This window comes from Thamnophis sirtalis, unplaced genomic scaffold, assembly GCF_051295495.1.
Source record: "Thamnophis sirtalis isolate CommonGarterSnake01/CBP01778 unplaced genomic scaffold, rThaSir2_p1.2 scaffold_4, whole genome shotgun sequence".
Taxonomy (NCBI): domain Eukaryota; kingdom Metazoa; phylum Chordata; class Lepidosauria; order Squamata; family Natricidae; genus Thamnophis; species Thamnophis sirtalis.
The window spans coordinates 94,556,421-94,577,189 of NW_028261384.1; the positions used below are offsets into that span (position 1 = coordinate 94,556,421).

Genomic DNA, 20,769 nt, shown 5'->3' on the forward strand with positions numbered 1-20,769 from the left:
AGAACAGTCAAGGGAAAATTACAGCTTTGGATTCATGGGACAAGATATGGCAAAGCTGGTTCCCTTAGAAATTGTTGCCAGGATTCTCAGGTTTTGTTTAACTAGCCTGGGAGCATCGGCTGGGAGTCTTTTAATTATGGGATGGAAGGCTTCCAGCTGCTTTTGTAAGCATTGGAGTCCACTTGATGTCTCTTTGGTTTCTTATCTAAAGATATGCTTTTAAAAAAGGACTTTGATGTGAGGCAAAGGCAGGCTAACAAATCATCTGATAATCTACTATCAGCTGGTCTGCTAGCCTACCTGTGCTCACATCAAAGACATTTTTAAAAGCATCTTATTCTTGCTGCTTGGTTATAATTGCTAACAGATATTGTAATAATATATGTCTTTATTCAATAAAATAATCCATATTTGTATCACAATAAATAGCAATACTATGATGAACTGTAAGAGACATCAGAATAAAAAAAGAACAAGAAAGATAGGGAAAAGCCTATATTCACTTACTGTGAATATGTCACTATCATCTCTGTAGGACTTTCTAGATGTACCCCAAAGAAGTACTGCTTAAAATTTAAAATTCATTTTATCTCCGTTATAAGATTCCCAGTCAATCAAAAATGCCATTTCCATTTTAAATTTAGATTATTTCATGGAGAGAGGTTAGTCTTTCTTTCAATTTTACAAAGTAATTTTGATAAATAGAGCATCCTTTCTCAGACTGGTAACCTCAAGTGTTAACATGTGAAGAATTCTTGAAATTATATTGTAACTGATTAGATTCATTGCTTTCAGTGAAAGTTATTGATCCAGCTGACCATTTTAAATGATAATTTAGCTCCATTTAATATGTGGGAACTGATTTCATTTCCCCTGCCTTTAAAAGTGTTGGGTTCTTGGGTTCAGCTCCAAGTGAGGAAAAAGACATCATAAACATGCAGGCTGCTTGGAAAGGTAATGGTGGACACTGGACAGGATAACATGGCTTGAGGTCCTGAACAGTAAAGGGGGATCACATACTTCCAGATGTTGGGTGAAGAAGAAAAGGAGAATGAGATGCTGAAAGTTCCTGGTTTTATGCCCTCTCTGGCCTCTGATCCTGATCTTATATTCTGATTGGTTGCCAGACTCCCATGGTGCGTGACCCGACAAAAGCGCACCCGACAACAGCGCGCCGACAAAACCGCGGCGATAAAACCGCGACATCGATACCGCGCCCACAAAGGTGCGCCAACAAAAGAGCGCCGACAGAAGCGCCATTACGGTTAAGGTAAGGGTCGGTGAACCGGTTAAGTTAAGGGTTAGGGTAAGAATTAGGGTTAGGGTTAGGGTTAGGGTTAGGGTTAGGGTTAGGATTAGGGTAAGGGCTAGGTTCAGAGTTAGGTTTAGGGTTAGGTTTAGGGTTAGGGTAAGGGTTAGGTTCAGGGTTAGGTTTAGGGTTAGGTTTAGGGTTAGGTTTAGGATTAGGTTTAAGGTTAGGTTCAGGGTTAGGTTTAGGGTTAGGTTTAGGATTAGGTTTAAGGTTAGGTTCAGGGTTAGGGTTAGGTTTAGGGTTAGGTTTAGGGTTAGGTTCAGGGTTAGGTTCAGGGTTAGGGTTAGGGTAAGGGTTAGGTTTAGGGTTAGGTTTAGGGTTAGGTTCAGGGTTAGGGTTAGGGTAAGGGTTTGGTTTAGGGTTAGGTTTAGGGTTAGGTTTAGGGTTAGGTTTAGGGTTAGGTTTAGGGTTACCTTTAGGGTTAGGTTTAGAGCGCGCTTCTATCGGTGCGCTGTTGTCGGCACGCTTCTGTGTTCATTCTTCGGCGCGATTTCGAACTCGCGCTTTTGTCCCTGCAGTTTTGTCGGCGCGCTTTTGTCAAGTGTGCATTTGTCGGTGAGCCCCCATGGTGCCATGCAGGGGCAACTCTCTAGGCTGTTTTGAGTCCAAGTTTGGCTGAGCATTGCTTCTTCTCAGGTGCCCTGTGGTGAGATGGGTAAAGGGTTAAAACTATCATGCCTTAATCCCATCACCCTGGAGCTGAAGGGGGAAAGTTCTTTGTTATATAGAATAGACTGGCTCAGGTATTTTAATGGCCCATTGACAAAGGTGGGGGCTATTAAGAGTGAGTCTGTTTCCTACCTAAAACATGTTTCTCCATTTCTTATCGAGGAAAATATAATATTCTGCCCTTTCAAAGTTTCTCAGGATATTTCATTTTTCTAGGAGAAGGGTGGTTACTAACTTCTTAAAAAAGGACATATTAAGTTAACCAATATTCACAGGAAACTCCATATATCATGTATTGTAGTACAGTAACTTACTATGGAATATAGAAGAGCATGGAAAGTAGCGGCCAAGTTGTCTGTGATAAGAAGCCCCAGATTGAATTTAGAAAGCAACACTGAAGATTATTTTTTTCACAATTCAGAAACACCTTAATTTCATTCTCTATATTTTTATTTCCAAGTACTAAGAAACAGACAAGATGTGATAAAGCCACCATGCATTATTATTCATCTCTGAAAGCAACCAGTGACCATACATTTTTATAAACTAAACTCTTCTTGCTTTTTCATCTGACCCCTACACTTTTGTGTTAAGAGAAGTTTCATTTGCAGTGTTCAGTGCAGCAATGGGAAAACAGCAATTCTCCAAATATTTCTGCAAGTAATGGGAGCAACTCCAATTTTCTAGAAGCAATGGGGGGGCTAAGTTTAGTAGCCTTCTGGAAGTTACAGGTTACACCCTCACCCCCCTTAACCCATGATGATTTTTTAAAACTGCAAACTATAAAACCAAAACCAAAAATGCCTTTTACTCAATGCCTTCTGTTGATCAAGGTGTTATTAAAGTTGTAATAACCTATGGCAATAATTTTAAAATTATTATTAAAAAATAAGTTAGGTGTACTATATCTGGGCTGCAAATAGCTGATGCCCACTAGATAGCAGCCAATTCACACAGAAAACTCTAAATCCTTGCTGCCATCCAGTGATGTTACTTATTTTTATAGCTTATATATTATAGCCTTCATAAATAAATACATTCTGTAAGTGCCTGATCTCTCCTTTCTAAAGATTAGTGCTTTGCACTAGTGGCAAAAACCACTTTATTTCTTATTTGTTTGTTTTTATTCTAAATGTTTCTCAGCCTGCTTTTGCATGGATCAGTGGACATTGGTTGCCTATTAACCTCCAGCCATCAATGCTAATTTAAACAATAATTTTCTAGATCTCAGTGCAATTAAAGGCATACCTTTAGCTAATGTAATAAACTAAGACATAGCACCCACTACTTATGTAGTATAGCTATTAAAATCTAATATTGGAATTTAAATTACTTTTTATAGCTGCCAAGTTTTTGCAAGAAGGATGCCTTTCATTTTAAATATTTGCAAGGAATGTGCAGTGTTGCTGTTGTTACAGGTTTGGTGGCATACCTCTGGGAATTTGTGCAAAAGCAACTCACCAAAGGACTATAGCTATCCCTTTGGTACAGCTCTCACTGGTTTGGAACTTAGCAAAATCTAAATTTGTTTCCCCTAAAACCTGGATGATAATGGGATTTTTTTATAGAAGCAATCAGATCAGTGGTGTATAAATTCTGTTTTCCACATTGTGCAGTGTTATAAACAGAAACATCAACAGAAATCATAATAGCAAAAGCAGCATTAAAAATTAAATATGAGATTTCCACTGGCTGATGCCCAGAACACTTCGCAAAAACACAGTATAATAGATTTTATGTTTGTGTGAATTAATAATATAAATATAAAAACAAAGGGGAAAACATAGGAATAATGATGCAGGATATTTATCTTTCTAGAAATAAGGGACGTAAATGAGATACACTTAATTTGAAAGAGTTTGTAATATTTATTGATATTTTCAGGCTTTCTGCTAATAGGTAAGAATGATCTTGTAATATAATATAATATGTTTCAAGAGCTTTATATGTGTTGACAGCAATCCTTAACAGTTATAGTCATGTAAAAGGTAAAGGTTTTCCTGCCAATTATGTCCGACTCTAGGATGCTGTGTTTATCTCCGTTTCTTGGTTGTGGGAGCCAGCATTGTCCAAGGACATTTTCTGTGGTCATGTGGCCAACATGACTATACACCAAAGGTGCAGGGAATGCTGTTACCTTCCTGCCAAAGTAGTACCTATTAATGTACTTGGATTTGCATGCTTTTGAACTGCTGGGTGGGCAGGAATGGGAGCTCTTCCCGTTGAGTGGCGCTCAGGTCTCGAACACAGGCTGTCAGTTTTCCAGATGAAAAGCTCAGCATCTTTAATTGCTGAGCCATCACGCCTCCTACAGTCCTTTAAGTTGGCCAAATATAATTTGCATCTGAGGCTGATAACTAAAAGATCTGTATCAGAGGTAGTATTCAGCCAGTTTTGACAAGTTCTGGAGAACTGAAAGCAGAAATTTTGAGTAGTTCAGAGAACTGGCAAATAGGCTGGCCACGTTCCCACGGCCTCCAAGCCTCCCAGCTTCTTTTGTTGCCCTGAACAAGAGAATGGAGCTGGAAAGCAGGCTAGTGGGGTGGGGAGGGAATGGGGATTTTGCAGTATCCTTCCCCTGCCCACAAAGCCATGCCCACCAAGTCACACCATGCTTACAAAGCCACGCCAACAGAACCGGTAGTAAAAAATATTGAATCCCACCACTGATCTGTATACTTGGTGAAAATTAACTACCATGTACCTACAAAATTTAGAGTATACAGCTAGTCTCATTGAATTACTACACATTTAGCAACCATTTGAAGTTATGATGGTGCTGAATGAGGGGATTTATGATTGGTTCTCAATAGTTGTGGCTGTTGTAGCATTCCTGCTCTGGACATATTATCATGATTCAGCCACTGGACAATTGGCTCACAATTATGACATTGCAGTAACTTGTAGTCATGTGTGATTGCCAATTGTGACCTTCACTATTGGTTTCCAACAAGCAAAGTTAATGGAGAAGCTGGTAGGAAGTCACAAATAGCAAACATGAGATTGTGGGACACTGTGATTGCATGGATATGCTTAATGATGGCAACAGGGACATTCTCACACCTGGACCGTGGAAGGAGGAGTGGGGAATACATTAAAACACTGCTATTATTATTTCTATCATCGAAACTCCCAACTAATGGTAGTTTTCTATCATATCTCTTTTTCTCCCCCTCCCTCCTTCCCTCTTTCTCTCCCTCTTTCTCTCCCTATGTTTTGGGAAAAACATGAGATTGAGAAAATAATAATGATAGTCTGATAATTCAATTATTGACATTTTGAGCATGGATTCTTACTAGATAACTAGAATCCAGTTCTTTAGAAGCACTAAGTACCTTCCTTTATTAACAGCTTTTATACAAAAATACAAATATAGAAAAGTTAAACCGTAAACAATATAATTAATTGGACATAAAATATATTTTAAAATATGCACTGAGTATTTACACGATTCAGAAGTTTTGTTATTTTTTTCCATCTTAAATAATTTGGGGATTTGAATTTAATTGTGGAAGAATCTTTAAAACATATCCCATCCTATCTCCCTTTTAAGAGCTTAAAATAAGTCTTAAGAGGTTTTTTTTTATATGTTTATTTAAAATAACAATAAAGAGAAAATCTCAGTATATTTATAATGCATTTCACCTTCATCATCAGGAATTGGAATACAGGGCTATATAATTATGAGAAATTGTTCTGGATAATCTTATTTAATAAACTGTACAATATATACTCAATTATCTTTAAGCATAATCTGTATAACTGAATTCTGTTACTTAAATAATAGATTTACTCCCTCTTGTGGAATAACTGAAGTGTAGCAGATATATTTCAGAACTGACTCATTCATAAAACATAAAATCAGTGCTGGTCATTTGACATCTTTTAAACATCTTGTTTCCATCAGTAGCCAACCAGTACCAGCCATTAGCCATCTTGTTTCCATCATGTAGGAGGAATGTAGCAGATAGGAAAGCAACATCCTCCCCTATTTTGCTTGGCTGTTGCCTTCAAGCATGATAAATGGAAGTGTGTAAGCCTCAAATAGGTCATTTTGATACACCTGTAAATCAGGTTATAATAGCTAATGATAAATGAGATTTATGAAACAATCTGGACATTTGAAAAACATAGTATATGGATAAACAAAAATATTTTCCCCTAACTTTCATCTGCTGAAGAATTTATCCTTCTCTTTTCTGAATAAGCTGATATAATCTTCTACATTGCTGAGGGCTCTGGGACTTTTCTTGCAATAGTTTATTGCAAATTTGCTATTCACTGAACTTAATAGTCATAACTATTCAATGAACAATCATGTAATCGGCATCATAGCTAAAGACAAATAGATAACCCTCTTTTGGTTCCTTCAACTTTCATATTTTTGAACCACATATTCATTCCTGTTGAAATCTATGTTTTTATGATTCTTTTAATGAGATGTCCATGCAACAAGGCACATGTATTCTCACTGTATTATTCCTTAGTATGTGTTTTCCCCATTATAGAATTCTATATGCACATTTTGTTGTTGAGAGCTACATTGCAAAATTCAGAGAACTTCTTTGCGAATAAATATGTGTCACTTTACTTATTAATTTGGGAAACATCAGTTAGATGGATTCTTCCATAGTTGACTGCAGAAATTATGTCAAGCAGGAAAAAATTGAACATTATGAATTTAAAGGAAAAATAAAGTGATAAGTGAATAAGTAAAAAAAATAAAAGAGAAAATACAGAAAAGAAATAAAAAGAAAAAAGATATAAACAAGCGACTTCCAATTTTCTTTCCAGCAATTATACATGCATTTACATTTTATTCTTTCTCTCTATAGCTATATCATGGCTCCCTTCTTTCCATATCCTACTCTTTCTAATTGTGAAACCCATAAATTACAAGTTCCTTCTTTCCATTTTCAGAAAAAAGTCCATGAAGGATTTCCAGTCACTGACAAATGTATTTATCTTTTTCCTAATCAGTCAAGTCAATTTAGCCATTTTTGCAAGTTCTCTTCACTAAGCTCTTCATTAACCTTCTTTACATATATTTCAGAGTCTTTCTTTGTGGGTATTATATTTTTGCTGCAGTACCATTTTCAAAGAATGAAGTATAAGTTATTATATATTGTTATTTTTTCAGAAGTTTTCTTTTTAAAAAAGAAAAACTCGGAGAAGAAAATCCAGGAAATTGGAATACATGAATTGTATGTGTATTTGCGTAAGAATTCTTAAAAGTTGTTCTTCTATCTTTGCTCACAGCAGTGAACAGGCCAGTCCTAGTGAGTGTTTGAGCTTATTCTCTGATCCTTTTCTATTCTCACAGGTAGTAAAAGTTTACAGTGAAGATCGCACTTGCTGTTCTTTGGAAGTCACAGCAGGGACCACAGCCCGTCATGTTTGTGAGATGCTGGTGCAGAAAACCCATTCTTTGCATGATGACTGCTGGTCTCTGGTAGAGGTCTATCATCACTTATCCCTGGGTGAGGAGGAAAAGAAAGAAAGTCCAGTCCGCTAGTATATGTGTGCATGTACATGCATTCATATCCACAAACACACTTTCTGTCAGATATACCCAGAAACGTTTTAAATGAAAATAATAAAATAAAAATGAATTTTTTGCAACGAGAAGCAAGTATGCCCAAGTGTTCGCCTTTTGGGGGCCCTAATTCTCACATAGTGGGCCCCATGTAAAAAGATGCTTCACCATATAAAATAATTCCTAGGACATAAACGATTAGATTATAAAGGAGTAAAAACTATCTATTTTCTATGTAAAGGAAATCAAAACTCCTAAATGATTCCTCTACCTGAAATCTAAAATGTTCAGAGATTGGAGAGGTTACAAAGTGGGATCAGATAATTGAACATGATGGCTAACAGATTTTTCGAGTTGCTTATCTATATGCGTCTAGCATTTTAAAACACCTCTGAATGTAGCTATGATGTTAATGTAGTGTGTTTCTTTCTCCCACTGTTTTCTCCAGAGCGGATCTTAGAAGACCATGAGTCCGTGGTAGAGGTTCAGGCCACATGGCCTGTGGGTGGTGACAGTCGGTTTGTCTTCCGGAAGAATTATGCTAAATATGAGCTGTTCAAGAGCTCACCAGTAAGTTGGAACAACCTTAAAAGTAGCAACAAACATCATTTTATTCCTGTAGTTATTTCATTTTTCATTTTTAAACAATTCCAAATTTCAGAAATGAAATAGTGTTTCCTGATGCTATTGTTTAGTAAAAATTCTGCATTTCACATCTCTAATGTTAATCCCCAAAATAATGATTCCCATGCTGTGGTCCATAGATCACCAGTAATCCACAACTGCTTGTCTTGTAACACTATTATATTGAGAAAATAGATCAGTACAGAAACTGAAAACTGTTTCACTAAAGCAAAGAAGAGATAATAATACAAGCAACATGTGTACTATATTCCAGCAAATGTATTTACCTCCCCCCCAAGTGAGCTTCCATGCTATTAAAATAAAAATAAATCACTTCTAAAAAAAATGGCAAAAAAAATTGAAGGGACTAATCCAAGTAAAAGTAAAGGTTCCCCTTGCACATATCTGCTAGTCATTCCCAACTTTAGGGGGTGGTGCTCATCTTCGTTTCAAAGCTGTAGAGCTAGCACTGTCCAAAATCGTCTCTGTGGTCATGTGGCAGGCATGATTAAATGCCAAAGGTGCACGGAATGGATTCGAACCACCAAACTGCCGACCTTTCTGATTGACAAGCTCAGCATCTTAGCCACTGAGCTACCGCATCCCTTCTAGTCCAGGTAGACAACAGGAATCAATACTGACCTAAAAATATCCAATTCTCCCCAAAAGAGCAAATATAAAATAACATTCGTAGAAACTTGAAAGCCAAACTCTACAATTTTAGTAGGGGTTTCCATTCAAATATAAGCACAATAAACTGTTTTTAAGAAGTCTAAAAATAAATCCACATTATAGCACTCATACCACTTTTTCCCTTTGGTATTAAAACAGTATGTTTAAGATCATGGTAGTCTAATCTTATTGCATTCTTTGACAAAGTGACAAAATTAGTCACCAGAGGAATGCTGTCGATATAATTTACTTGGACTTCAGTAAGGCATTTGATAAAGTAAACCATAATCTACTACTAGATAAAGTAGAAAAATGTGGGTTAGACAGCATCACCACCAGAATGATTCGTAACTGGCTGACCAACCACACTCAATGTGTAGTCCTCAATGGAACTGCATCTACATGGAGGGAAGTATGCTGTGGAGTACCCCAAGGCTCTGTTTTAGGCCCAATACTCTTCAACATATTCATCAATTATTTGGATGAGGGAATAAATGGAGAACTCATCAAATTTACAGATAACACCAAGCTGGCAGAAATAGCCAACACTACAGAAGATAAGCTTAAGATACAGAAGGATCTTGACAAACTTGAACATTGGGTACTATCTAACCAAATTAAATTCAATGGTGAAAAAAGTAAGGTTCTACATTTAGACAAGAAAAACAAAATGCAAGCTACAGTATATGTGGTACCTTCCTCAATAGTAGTAACTGTGAGACGAATCTTGGAGCTCCAGTGGACAACCATTTAAATATGAACCAGCAGTGTGCAGCAATTGCCAAAAAAGCCAATACAGTTCTAGGCTACATAAACAGAGGGATAGAATCAAGATCGGGTGAAATGTTGATACCTTTTTATAATTCCTTGGTAAGGCCACACTTGGAATATTGCATTCAGTTTTGGTTGTCATGATGTAAAAAAGATGGGGAAACTCTAGAAAGAGTGCAGAGAAGAGCAACAAAGATGATTAGCGGACTGGAGGCTAAAACATATGAAGAACAGTTGCAGGAACTGGGTATGCCTAGTTTAATGAAACACTGCATGATAGCAGTGTTCCAATATCTCAGGGGTTGCCACAAAGAAGAGGGAGTCAAACTAGTCTCCAAAGTATCTGAGGGTAGGACAAGAAACAAAGGGTGGAAACTAATCAGGGAGAGAAGCAACTTAGAACTGAGGAGAAATTTCCTGACAGTTAGAACAATTAATCAGTGGGACAGCTTGCCTCCAGACGTTGTGAATGCCCCAACACTGGAAGTCTTTAAGAAGATGCTGGATAGCCATTTGTCTGAAGTGGTGTAGGGTTTCCTGCCTAGGCAGGGGGTTGGACTAGAAGACCTCCAAGGTCCCTTCCAACTCTATTATTCTATTCTATTCTAAGAACACCATGATACAGTATATGACAGTCCAAATGCATGACTTATTATGCTTTCCTTTCTTCCCTATCATAGCAATCAATATTTCCCGAAGTTATGGTTTCCAGATGTCAGGATGCAGCTAATAAAGGCATGTCCCACCTAGAACTCATACAGGTAATTATCTTTTTCCTTTACCTAAGAAACAAGTAATCTTTTTGTGCTGGGGCTTACACTTATGCATACATATATATATATATAAACATATACATGTGTTTGTGTGTGTGTATCTCCAGAAGCTTCTGTTTGTGTGTGCATGCACATATTTATATTTATTAGGCTTAAATATTGCCCCAGTCATAGATGACTCTGAATAGCTTATAGATCTGGTAAGATTATATAGATCAGTAATAAGATCAAGATAATATTTAAAAGGAATTCTATAGATAGAATCACAATAAAATTCCCAACAATGAGGATAAATTATTCAGACAAATATTCACTCTCAAGAGGGAATGAGATAAAGACTAGCTTCAAATCCCAAAGGTCTGCTAAAATATAGATCACAGGAGGTGTGATTGCGATTTTTGGTGATATCACTGTGGAGAGTTGCCCACATTTTCAGTTGACTTTTTTTGCTCTGGGGGAGGGGAGGTTGGTTATATAAAACAGACATTTTGACATTTGACATTTTGGCAACATTTCCCTCTCTTCTAAAATCATGCTATCAAAAGATGTCTGTTTTGACAGTTTGTCACACATTTACAAGAAAAAATGTTTGCAATCCGGGATATGCAAAAAGGGAACCTGGGTCATTCCTGCTTTACTCATTCAGAGTTTTTTCAGTTCCCCTTTCATTCAAAAGGAGAAAACAGAGATCTTGGATGCTTTGATATAGAAACTAGTTACTGACACTTTATATTGGGCAGCAAACAGCCAGAAATTAGCAATATAAATTAAATTGCCTTAGTTATTTACCTATCATGAAAGGTAACAGAGGAATGTACTGTATCTTTACAATTTTGCACTATATGAATAAATTGTTCAAATCTTTTCTTGTTATTTATTTATTGGCAACCAATTCCAGCCAGAGAAGTGAATGTATTTCTACACACAACATACAATTAAATTAAAAGAATCCATCGCCTTAATTTTGAATGGCTTTAAAAACAGTAGACAAATTCATAAAGGACAAGAATTTTCCAGAAATTACTCCGCAATACTTAATACTGTGTTAAATATATTATTGCTTCTTACATTTTTCATTTTTACAGTATCACTTGAACTTAAACTATGTCAATCTTTTATGGTTGGATGTTCAGGTACTTATTTAAAAATTAAGTATACCTATTGGCCCTCTGGGGTGTGGTAGTTTGGGAGTTTGGAGTGAGTTTAAAAGATTAAAGGAGGCTTCAAACATACATTTTGCGCTTTAATTTCCTCTCTGCATCCATTACCAAATCTTGGAAAAACCTAGGGCAACTATATGTGGTCCACAAAAATCCATATGACCACTAAATAGTAGCTAATGACTTGCTGCTATCAGGTTTTGGGCACAAATGAGTAACAGAGATCACATGAGGATGCACGTTTTGTACACCTGGATTTTCAAAATGTATACTTCTTTTTTGCTCTATCCCTTATGAAATAACATTCCGACCTTGGTATTCAATTGCTTCAAAACTCATTAAATTTGGTAGTCAGTACATTTTGAAGAGAAAATCTTGCCCTGGAACTATTTTTCTCCTGATATTTGATGCACAAGGTAGAACTTGCTGGCGTTGGCTACCTCATAACTTGCTACTCCTTCCTGTTGAAACAAAGGGTCATGTGGTAAGTCACATGGTTTGCTTGGTACTCGTCATTTTTAGTACTTGATGCTCCACCCAGAATGAATTAGCAATGAGTACCAAGTTACCACTGTAGTTTTTTTGACAATGAAAGCGTCTTTTAAGAAGTTTTAAGGATAAAATAAAACAAACCAGACTCCCTTGTGTCAAAGTACCAATGATATTGCCTAGTTTGGTTATGAAACATTTACAAGAAGAAAACTAAGCTCAGCAAACAACAGGTACAGTATTTTAGAAAGGTCTCTCATTCCCAGAGCTGCATGCTCAGAATCTAAATCATGCAACACAGAACTTCTGCTATAACTTTTCCTCCTCCCATAATTCCCCACAACTCAAAAGGAAGCAATTAGAGCCCTTATTAAGGAAAACTACCAGCAAATTTATAATACAGCCTGAATCTTTAATTCCATTTTTTTCAGAATGTTTTAAATTCAGGAAGCTGCCCTGAAATCCAAGGATTCCTGCATCTGAAGGAAGTTGGGCGCAAAGCCTGGAAAAGATTTTACTTTTCTCTGCGCCGTTCTGGGCTCTATTACTCAACAAAAGGCATGTCAAAAGTAAGTTTGTGAGGGCAAGATGTAATGGAGGAACACCCTTGGTTTTTGGTTTTTGGTTTGCTATGGACAACAGTTCTGAGAGTGTATTGCAACAGTTTTCCTAGAAAGGAAAACAGCAATTGGGATTAGGCCTCAGCAACATTTAGAAGAATAGTGTTTGTGTAAAGCTTGATAGCAGAACCTAGTGATCTGGTATGCCCAAGTGGAAACTGTCATACAAATCTGAGACAAATAAAAGTAAAATGTACGGTATGCTTCTCAAATTTTATGGATTTCTGGAAATCACTGACGGTAAAATATGTTTAAGCCCAAATAAAATAAGATACATAATAACTTTCATCTTTGATAATGATATATTTGGTCTATGGCTTCTCAGTAATTCTTATACCCCTGTTTGAAATATTCAATATTATTATTCCCACATTTCTAAAATCTACTGGTGAATTCAAGGAACTGGTGACATGAATGTTTCTTGACTGCTATGCTGTGTCTGTTCAGAAATTAAAAACATATGCGTTATGGACATGTGCACATTTTCTTTTTAAGGAACTGGGATAGGAACTACACAAAACAATTAAATGATAGTCCTTCTGGTCCATATTTTTTTTATTTTTTTGTAGTAGTTATGAAAGCTATTTTTTTCTGGACAAAGAAAATAAATCTTTTAATTTAGTAGGATTCTGACTTTTGCATCAGATGTTAAATTCAGTTCTTGTTCATATCTAATCATTCATAGGTAGAATATACAGAATATGTCTAGAACCCCAGATTCAATTGGTATGAAGTAAAATCGTTTTCTGGCCTCCCTTATTCTAGGACCCCCGGCATTTACAGTATTGTGTTGACATAAATGAATCAGTCATCTATTATATAACCCAAGGCAAAAAACAATATAATACACCCACCGAGTATGGCTTTTGTATCAAGGTAAGACAAGTGAGAATTAATCTTGGGTTCATTACACCTTTAATCCCTTTAATCTCTCTTTAACTTTAATTTTAAATGATCAGGCTCACAATACTCATGAGTATTGTTCTCCAATCACTAAATCAATGTATGACTCTAACCTTTGATTCTTTTGAAAGTTGTGGTTTATAAAAATTTTATTAATATTTTAAGGGTTCTTAATTTAACTCTCAATACTCAAGTAACTATATTGTATTAATATGCTATTATTAATAGCATATTAATAATTGAGCTAAGAGGAGCATGAAAATATGTAATAATAATTTTCTTTTAATGTTTCATTCTGTTTTTAGTATCTAAAGGTTTGCTTTTAAACTCTTTTTACACAGTTTGTGTATCTATTTTATCTTTTCAATTGGCTTTTAATTTCTTTGTATTTTATAATTTTATGTATGTATGTTATTTTTGTACAAAACATTTCTCAACTATTATAATAAACCTGAACTTGAAACTCTACAAATAAAATTTAGAATGCTAACCAATATTTAAAAACTGGTGATACTTTTCAAATTTAAATTGAAGGCACATTTCTCTTCTGAATGTATTTAAAAAATTTCCATCCTAATAGTTGGCGGTCACTCAAAATGTTTCTCCCTAAGCCATTTACCTAAACATGGTTCCATATTATAAGGGGAAAAAATCCTGGGCCCAAATTCATCCACTTTGAAGTTTCAACTAGGAATAACTTAATTTTCTTGATAAGCCCAATATAAAAAGAACAGAACTATCTTTAAAGGCTGATGAAAATGAACAAACTCAAAAAGTAAATCAAGAGCAAAACACCCTATGGATATGTATTTTGGGCATCTAAGAGCCTGCTTTTGACACATTACTTAATTTTCCTAAATGTTTTCTTCCATTTAGGACGATAATTGAAACTAGACCAAACTCATGTAGAATTTTTTTCAGATATGGAAGAGGAAGGTCTTGCCAAAGTTGTCATGTTGTGTTTTTCTTTTCTCTTAAAGCCACATAAGGCACGTAGTGGACTCAAAGGACTGAAGCTCTTTTGCTGTGAAGATGAACAAAGTCGCACATGCTGGATGGCTGCCTTTCGTCTCTTTAAGGTGCTATTTGGTTTGACACTGGAGATAATAGGAAATTTATTTCAATGTAAATAGAAACTTCTAGGAAAACATCTTCCTCCAAATGGGAAGGAAAGAGAAGTTCCCTCTTCCTCCTTTATTGCAATCTTGCTTCAGAAGTTGAATTTTTCCTTTATAAAAAGGTTGCATTTCAGTAATATTTAGCTTGACATAGGATTTTCAGCTCTGACCACACCAACCTTCAAATCTTGTCTGCTGTATTGTTATATTGCTGATCTCCAGTTGCATTTGGTAGCTTAATAATTTGCATAGTCTCAGTACTATGATTTCTAGAGAAAAGATGGTTTATTATGGTAGTACTGTACAGGGCGGGGCATAACCTTTTCCTAGGGGGTCACAGCAAGATCGACAGCAGTTTACAACTTCCGCGACACCTCATTTTAAAGCCCATAAAAAACTGAATTGAATGAGCTATTAAATGTTAAATTTGTTTCGGTTGAAACTTTGAGAATGAATTTGGAAACTGTGTTGAAAAATCTGGAAAATCGAACGGAACTGTTTGAAGATTTGTTGTGTTCTTATCCACCTCGTTTGAATGCTGTTCGAAGGGCTAATGGTGGTCATACTGACTATTAAATCATGTCAATAAACTCAGTTTTTGATGGGCTTTCGAATGGTGTATGAATTATTTGTGTTGTTATTACAAGTGTTGCTGTGACCCCCTAGGAAAAGGTTATGCCCCGCCCTGTATAGTATTGTCAAGCTTGTCACTTTTAGCCATAGAAAGTTACATTGGCTGGAGTTGCTCGTTACATATTAACAACTATAAATCTTTCCTCAGTATGGTGTACAGCTCTATAGAAACTACCAGCAATGTCAGACACGCCAAAAGGAACCATCTTGGTTTGGCACTGTGCCCCTGGTAAGTAGTCTGATAACAAATCACTTGTTTTTATTATTTGGGTGAACATTTTGATAGCTTATGGGGGTGTAGGCATTTTAGAAATACCTTCATCATATAAGCTTATATTTCCTGAGTGGATGAAACCCTTTTTAGAGTTAATTTTAAATGGGAAAATTTTCTGCAGATGTATTAATTTCACATAAGCACTTCCTGTTCAGTGACTTGAATTCTAGTGACCAAGTTGGTAAGCAAAATGGTCATTAACTAAAAATAATGACCAAGATAGAAGCACACTGCAAAGATTACTGATAGTTTCTCTCTCATTCAGATAAAGTTGTCTCTATGCCAGTATTATTCTTACTCCTGTGTATGATGTTGTCAGGACATGAAATTTGGTCATATAAGCACAAATGAGTTTGTGAAAATGAGTTTCTTACTACTGTCAAAATATATAGTGTAATACATTTCATTGTATTATGGTCGCTAACTAAGATAGTCACTAATTAAGGAATGGTTGTACTTCACCAGATCTCAACCGTATTTCTTCTGCTCAGTTTCCTGTGCAATTCAGTAGTGATCAATATGTTAGCTTTGGTTTTTTTTAAAAAAAGCATGAACATATAAATACTGGTCTATAAAAGGATAACATCTATTTCAAGAGTAACAAAATTGAGAGAATTTTCAGACAAGTTGTCAATACATTTACACAATGGAACCTTTATAATTACTGTTTACATAAACCTGAGCTTTCTAACCTTTGGTTGACTTTTTCTCCTGATTGCTTTTGGAATATGCACCCATGCATTGCTTCCAAACACCCTTAAATGTGCCAGAGATAGCTTTCTCCCATATAACACTGCATATGGAGTATCATTAATTGAGGAACTCCACAGTCTATTGATTAAATAATTAGCAGTCAACATGGTTTCACCCCACTATGACCTGCTCGATCCTTCATTGCTTGTAAGACTCCATTCCAGCTCTCAGCTACCCCATTCTCAGCTGCTATAAACAGATTTGTGCGTCTGTTTTATTCCTAAGTGTCCCAACCACTGTTGAAAACTTGCTGACATGAATTCTGAACCTCTGTTAGTTTTCAGCTAGAACCTTCACCCTCATCCTACACCCGAGCTACAGATATTCACCACTATTGTAACCCTAGTTTGTTCCTAAGTGTGAAAAACATCAAATTTGTTGTCTATGTCAAAATATCCATAGCATGTTCAAGAAATGATTTCCTTTTGATGACCTGAAAATGCAAAAAGGATTGTATTTACTAATGTCCCTCTTAGATGGTGTAAACACTTTTTAAATTTTATTTCTGAAGATGATGTAATTTTCGGTATATTATTTAATCATTGAAATAATGAAACAATTTTAAATTTTATGTCAATTGTAAAATCTGTCTACAATTTTAAGTTCTATCTACTATGTATTTTCTCATATTCTTTTGTGTGTGTGCAGTCATTTATTTTATTCCTCAGAAGTTTTTTTTAAGAAAAGAAGCTTAAATGTATATTTAAATAAACCTTAGAATTTTGAAATGTGTTACCAAAACTTGCTAACTTGCTAATTCCCTCCTTTTCTTTAAAGATTTTTGTAAATCTTTAAAGCTACTAAATTATGCTCACCTTACCATGCTGCCAGTGGGAACTGATTATGTACTACTGAAGAGAGCAATTACTAAACTCTGTTTTAAAAATCCACTAGCGGAGCGTGTCTGATAATACCCTCGTGGCCATGGACTTTTCGGGTTGTACAGGGCGCGTGATTGAAAACCCCAATGAAGCACTGACTGTAGCTCTGGAGGAAGCTCGGGCATGGAGGGTAAGTCTACTATTTATTTCTTACTTAGAATTTCAGGGACATTAATACAGAAATGTTACAGAAAGACAGCTGGGTTAATCTATGGTGGCAACAGATTAACAGGGTTGACATAATATATTTAATCTTTAAACTTGGAATAGCAAAACCCAGTTACTGTGATATTATAACATGTCCAAAAAGTTAAAATATATTAAGACTTACTAAAGTCTTACTAAGGCTTTATTGAACATGTTAAGGAAATAGCAGTTTCTACAATACATTTGGCCAAAACTCACCGTATTTCATTGTAGCCAAACTGTGAGTGTACTGTATGTGTAGCTATGTGTGAATAAACTCAAAGTGTCTTTAGGAAACAAATGTCCCATAACAGCTGCAGTCATCCTAAGTACAGGAAGTAGCATCCATTTGTGAGGCCAGTCTTGGATGACTGCTAGAAAAGAAATTAAGAGTTTAGGGCAAACGGCAAGGATGTGCAGAATTGAAGCCTAAAAGCCTGACATTGGAGTGCCTTGGAGCCTGATCTACTAATTAAACAAAGTAATTATTGGATTAACAAAGATTTTAAACACCATCAGGCTTCCATTTTTATTAACAAGTAGCCTGAACCAAACGCACAGTAATGTTCACTATTTGTTTAAAATTCCTGGTTTTTGTGTGTGTGTGTGCACGCGTGCGTGCATGTATGTATGTATGTATGTATGTATGTATGTATGTATGTATATATGAGTTATACAGCTGCTCATCTCACATAGATGAGTCTGAGTGGTGTACAGGCATGAAAAGCAGAAAGCCGACAAGCACCATTCACAGAGCTCATAAATAAAACAATGGCCCCATTTACACCCCAAAATACTCCCAACCCACATGGACAACAGCACAACTGAGCTAACCTCCAGTCACAAACACCTTTAGCATCCCATTATTTCCCTCCTTATTTCCTTTTCTCTTTATGCCAAGCAAAAAAAGTGCAATATTGATATTCCTGAACACATTTATTTCTTTGGTGATACAAGAACATTATTAGACAAGTAAATCTGAAATAATTTAAGGCAACACAAAAATCAACTCATTTAACATACTATCTGGCTTCTGTGAAACTGAGCAGGCTTTGTCAAATGAATATCCTTCTCCACGGAAGTTTATAGTCCAATCTCAACATTTTCTCTGAAGAAACTCCCACTCTACAGTATATAGTAAATTTAGGACAGCAATTTTTATAAAATGTTTATATAGTTGCTCACTGGAATTGGTCAAAAAGTGTATGGCAATTATCCAGGACAATTACTGATGTTAATTGTCTGATATGATGGCAAAGTTAAAACACTTGAACAACCTCTGATTTTATTTTTTCTATGCTGCAGAAGAAGACATCACAGCGATACAGCTTGCCCACTGCATTCCAGAGTTGTCCATTCAGTGCTGGTAAGTGCCTGTCCCAAAGACTTGATATGTAGCCTTGTTTCATAACTGCAACATTCGCTGAAGACCTGATTGGTGTTGTCGGTAGCAAATTAAGGGATGAATGAAGCCTAGTGATAGAGCAGGGAAAAAATAATGCTCTTTCTTATGGCATTTGCTCTAATAAAGACATCGTCTATAGTGTTCATCTGAACCCACAATACAATCAGCATTACTTTTTAAAAATGGAACTCCAGTTCACTATCTTGAAACACAGTAGACAGGACAAAATTGAATTACAGCTGTATTTATCTGAACTGTTTAACTGAAGTACAGTTGAACTGTTTCAGTATTTGATTATTGTACTGGCCTGTAGAAAATTATAAGACAGGGCAACAATAAATTGCTTCTGAGGGTGCACTAATTGTCCTTCTCTACTTGTCCCTAGTAGCAAAATAGCTAAAACAATGTACTATTCAAAATTATCATAGAATATTTACATTTATAATATTAATATCTTGCTTTTATCAATTTATGACAAAATGGGAAGGTGTCTTAGAAATAGTATCCAACATTATTTTGTACAACTTCTTTAATAGGGAAATCTGCAGTACCATAATAGTCCCATATATAAGAAAATCATGTGTGATGGATAGTTTTTACAATCTATTTACTTGCAGATAAAGATTGAAAGTTGTGAAATGTTGGTTGACAGCATGGTAGATAACATGATGCTGTAAAGAAGAATGGAAATGAAGGGAGATATAAATGAAAGAATTTCCCATTAATTAAACTTCAATTTAATTTAATTGGATTTCATACTGATTATATTAGTTCCTGACAAATTATTGATTTATTATTCTTCCCTGTTAGTCAGCTCCAATTTATTCTCAGCAGCTCAACATTCACATTTCACAAAAAAGGGATCCTTCAATCATGATCTTTAATATTCTTCATTGTAGAAGTTAATGTTTGCACTTGAAGTTCTTTGTGAATATTTTTTAATGCTTTGCTTCTAAAAAAATCTTTTCTTTCTTTCTTTCCTTTTTGTTGTTTCTTTCTTTTTCTTTCATTTCTTTTTTCTTTTTTTCTCCTTCCTTCCTTCCTTCCTTCCTTCCTTCCTTCCTTCCTTCCTTCCTTCCTTCCTTCCTTCCTTCCTTCCTTCCTTCCTTCCAGCCATCCACAAAACTCAACCCTGGTTCCATGGTCATATTTCTAGAGAAGATACCCAGCGCCTTATAGTTCAACAAGGACTTGTGGATGGGTATGTTGCTTGAGTAACATTCCAGTTCGTAATATTAATACTGATTATATTAGTTCTAGACAGACTTATATTACTATATTCAGATGTAGAGCTGTAGAAATTGGCCAGGATGGAGAGAGAGATTGATGTACCTGAAATTATCCCATAAGAACATAGTAAGAGAGTAGAAAAAGGTATTTCTGTTCTGGGAAAGGCAAGCAAGTAAACTTAGCAGTCATTTTTCTTCACCTTCATAGCCACCAGAAGTTTTGTTAGGCTTTGACTTTCAAGGAAAAGGAATCACCATCTGTCCAAGTACTTGGACAGTGTTGCATCTCCCAATTCTGCAGATAAATTCATTCTAGTAGCTTTCTATAATATGGTCCTTTAGCTGGGTTAGAACATTTGTAATTCTCAGATCTGCAATCTGTATACATCTGGAAGAGATTAGTATTAGAAAAGACAAAATAATTCAAATATGTATAATTTGCAAACATTGCAATAGCATGAATTGTAAGGGGAGCAGCTATGGTTTCTGTGTGGTGAAAACTAACCCTTGTTTGGGGTCTTATTAACTGCAGGTTATTCCTGGTGCGTGAAAGCCAGCGGAATCCCAAAGGCTTTGTCTTGTCCCTTAGTCATACGCAAAAAGTGAAGCACTATCTGATACTTCCGGTAAGTGAACAGTGAAACTGACTGAGCTGCTTTTATCCATCCTGCCATCCTGATGGTGTACAAATGCAAAGCAGGAATTTTTCTTGGTTTCTTACCTAAATTACTGTTGCTTCAGTATGCTAGGATGTATGTATT

The 20,769-nt window shown here is 35.8% G+C and overlaps 1 protein-coding gene across 6 annotated transcripts in view; it reads left to right on the forward strand.

Moving 5' to 3' along the window:
- The window catches only part of GRB7 (growth factor receptor bound protein 7), a 52,372-nt gene that overhangs the window by 29,711 nt on the left and 1,892 nt on the right, over positions 1-20,769 (forward strand). For 5 of the 6 annotated variants that reach the window (XM_087713468.1, XM_087713470.1, XM_087713467.1 and 2 more), the window contains 11 exons: positions 7,305-7,461; positions 7,966-8,087; positions 10,265-10,345; positions 12,438-12,575; positions 13,392-13,502; positions 14,510-14,608; positions 15,429-15,509; positions 17,202-17,318; positions 18,680-18,740; positions 19,893-19,980; positions 20,541-20,634. In XM_087713468.1, the coding sequence (XP_087569594.1) occupies positions 7,305-7,461; positions 7,966-8,087; positions 10,265-10,345; positions 12,438-12,575; positions 13,392-13,502; positions 14,510-14,608; positions 15,429-15,509; positions 17,202-17,318; positions 18,680-18,740; positions 19,893-19,980; positions 20,541-20,634 (1,149 nt within the window). The remainder of the gene's footprint in view (positions 1-7,304; positions 7,462-7,965; positions 8,088-10,264; positions 10,346-12,437; positions 12,576-13,391; positions 13,503-14,509; positions 14,609-15,428; positions 15,510-17,201; positions 17,319-18,679; positions 18,741-19,892; positions 19,981-20,540; positions 20,635-20,769) is intronic. The other variant, XM_087713472.1, reaches the window with a different exon arrangement.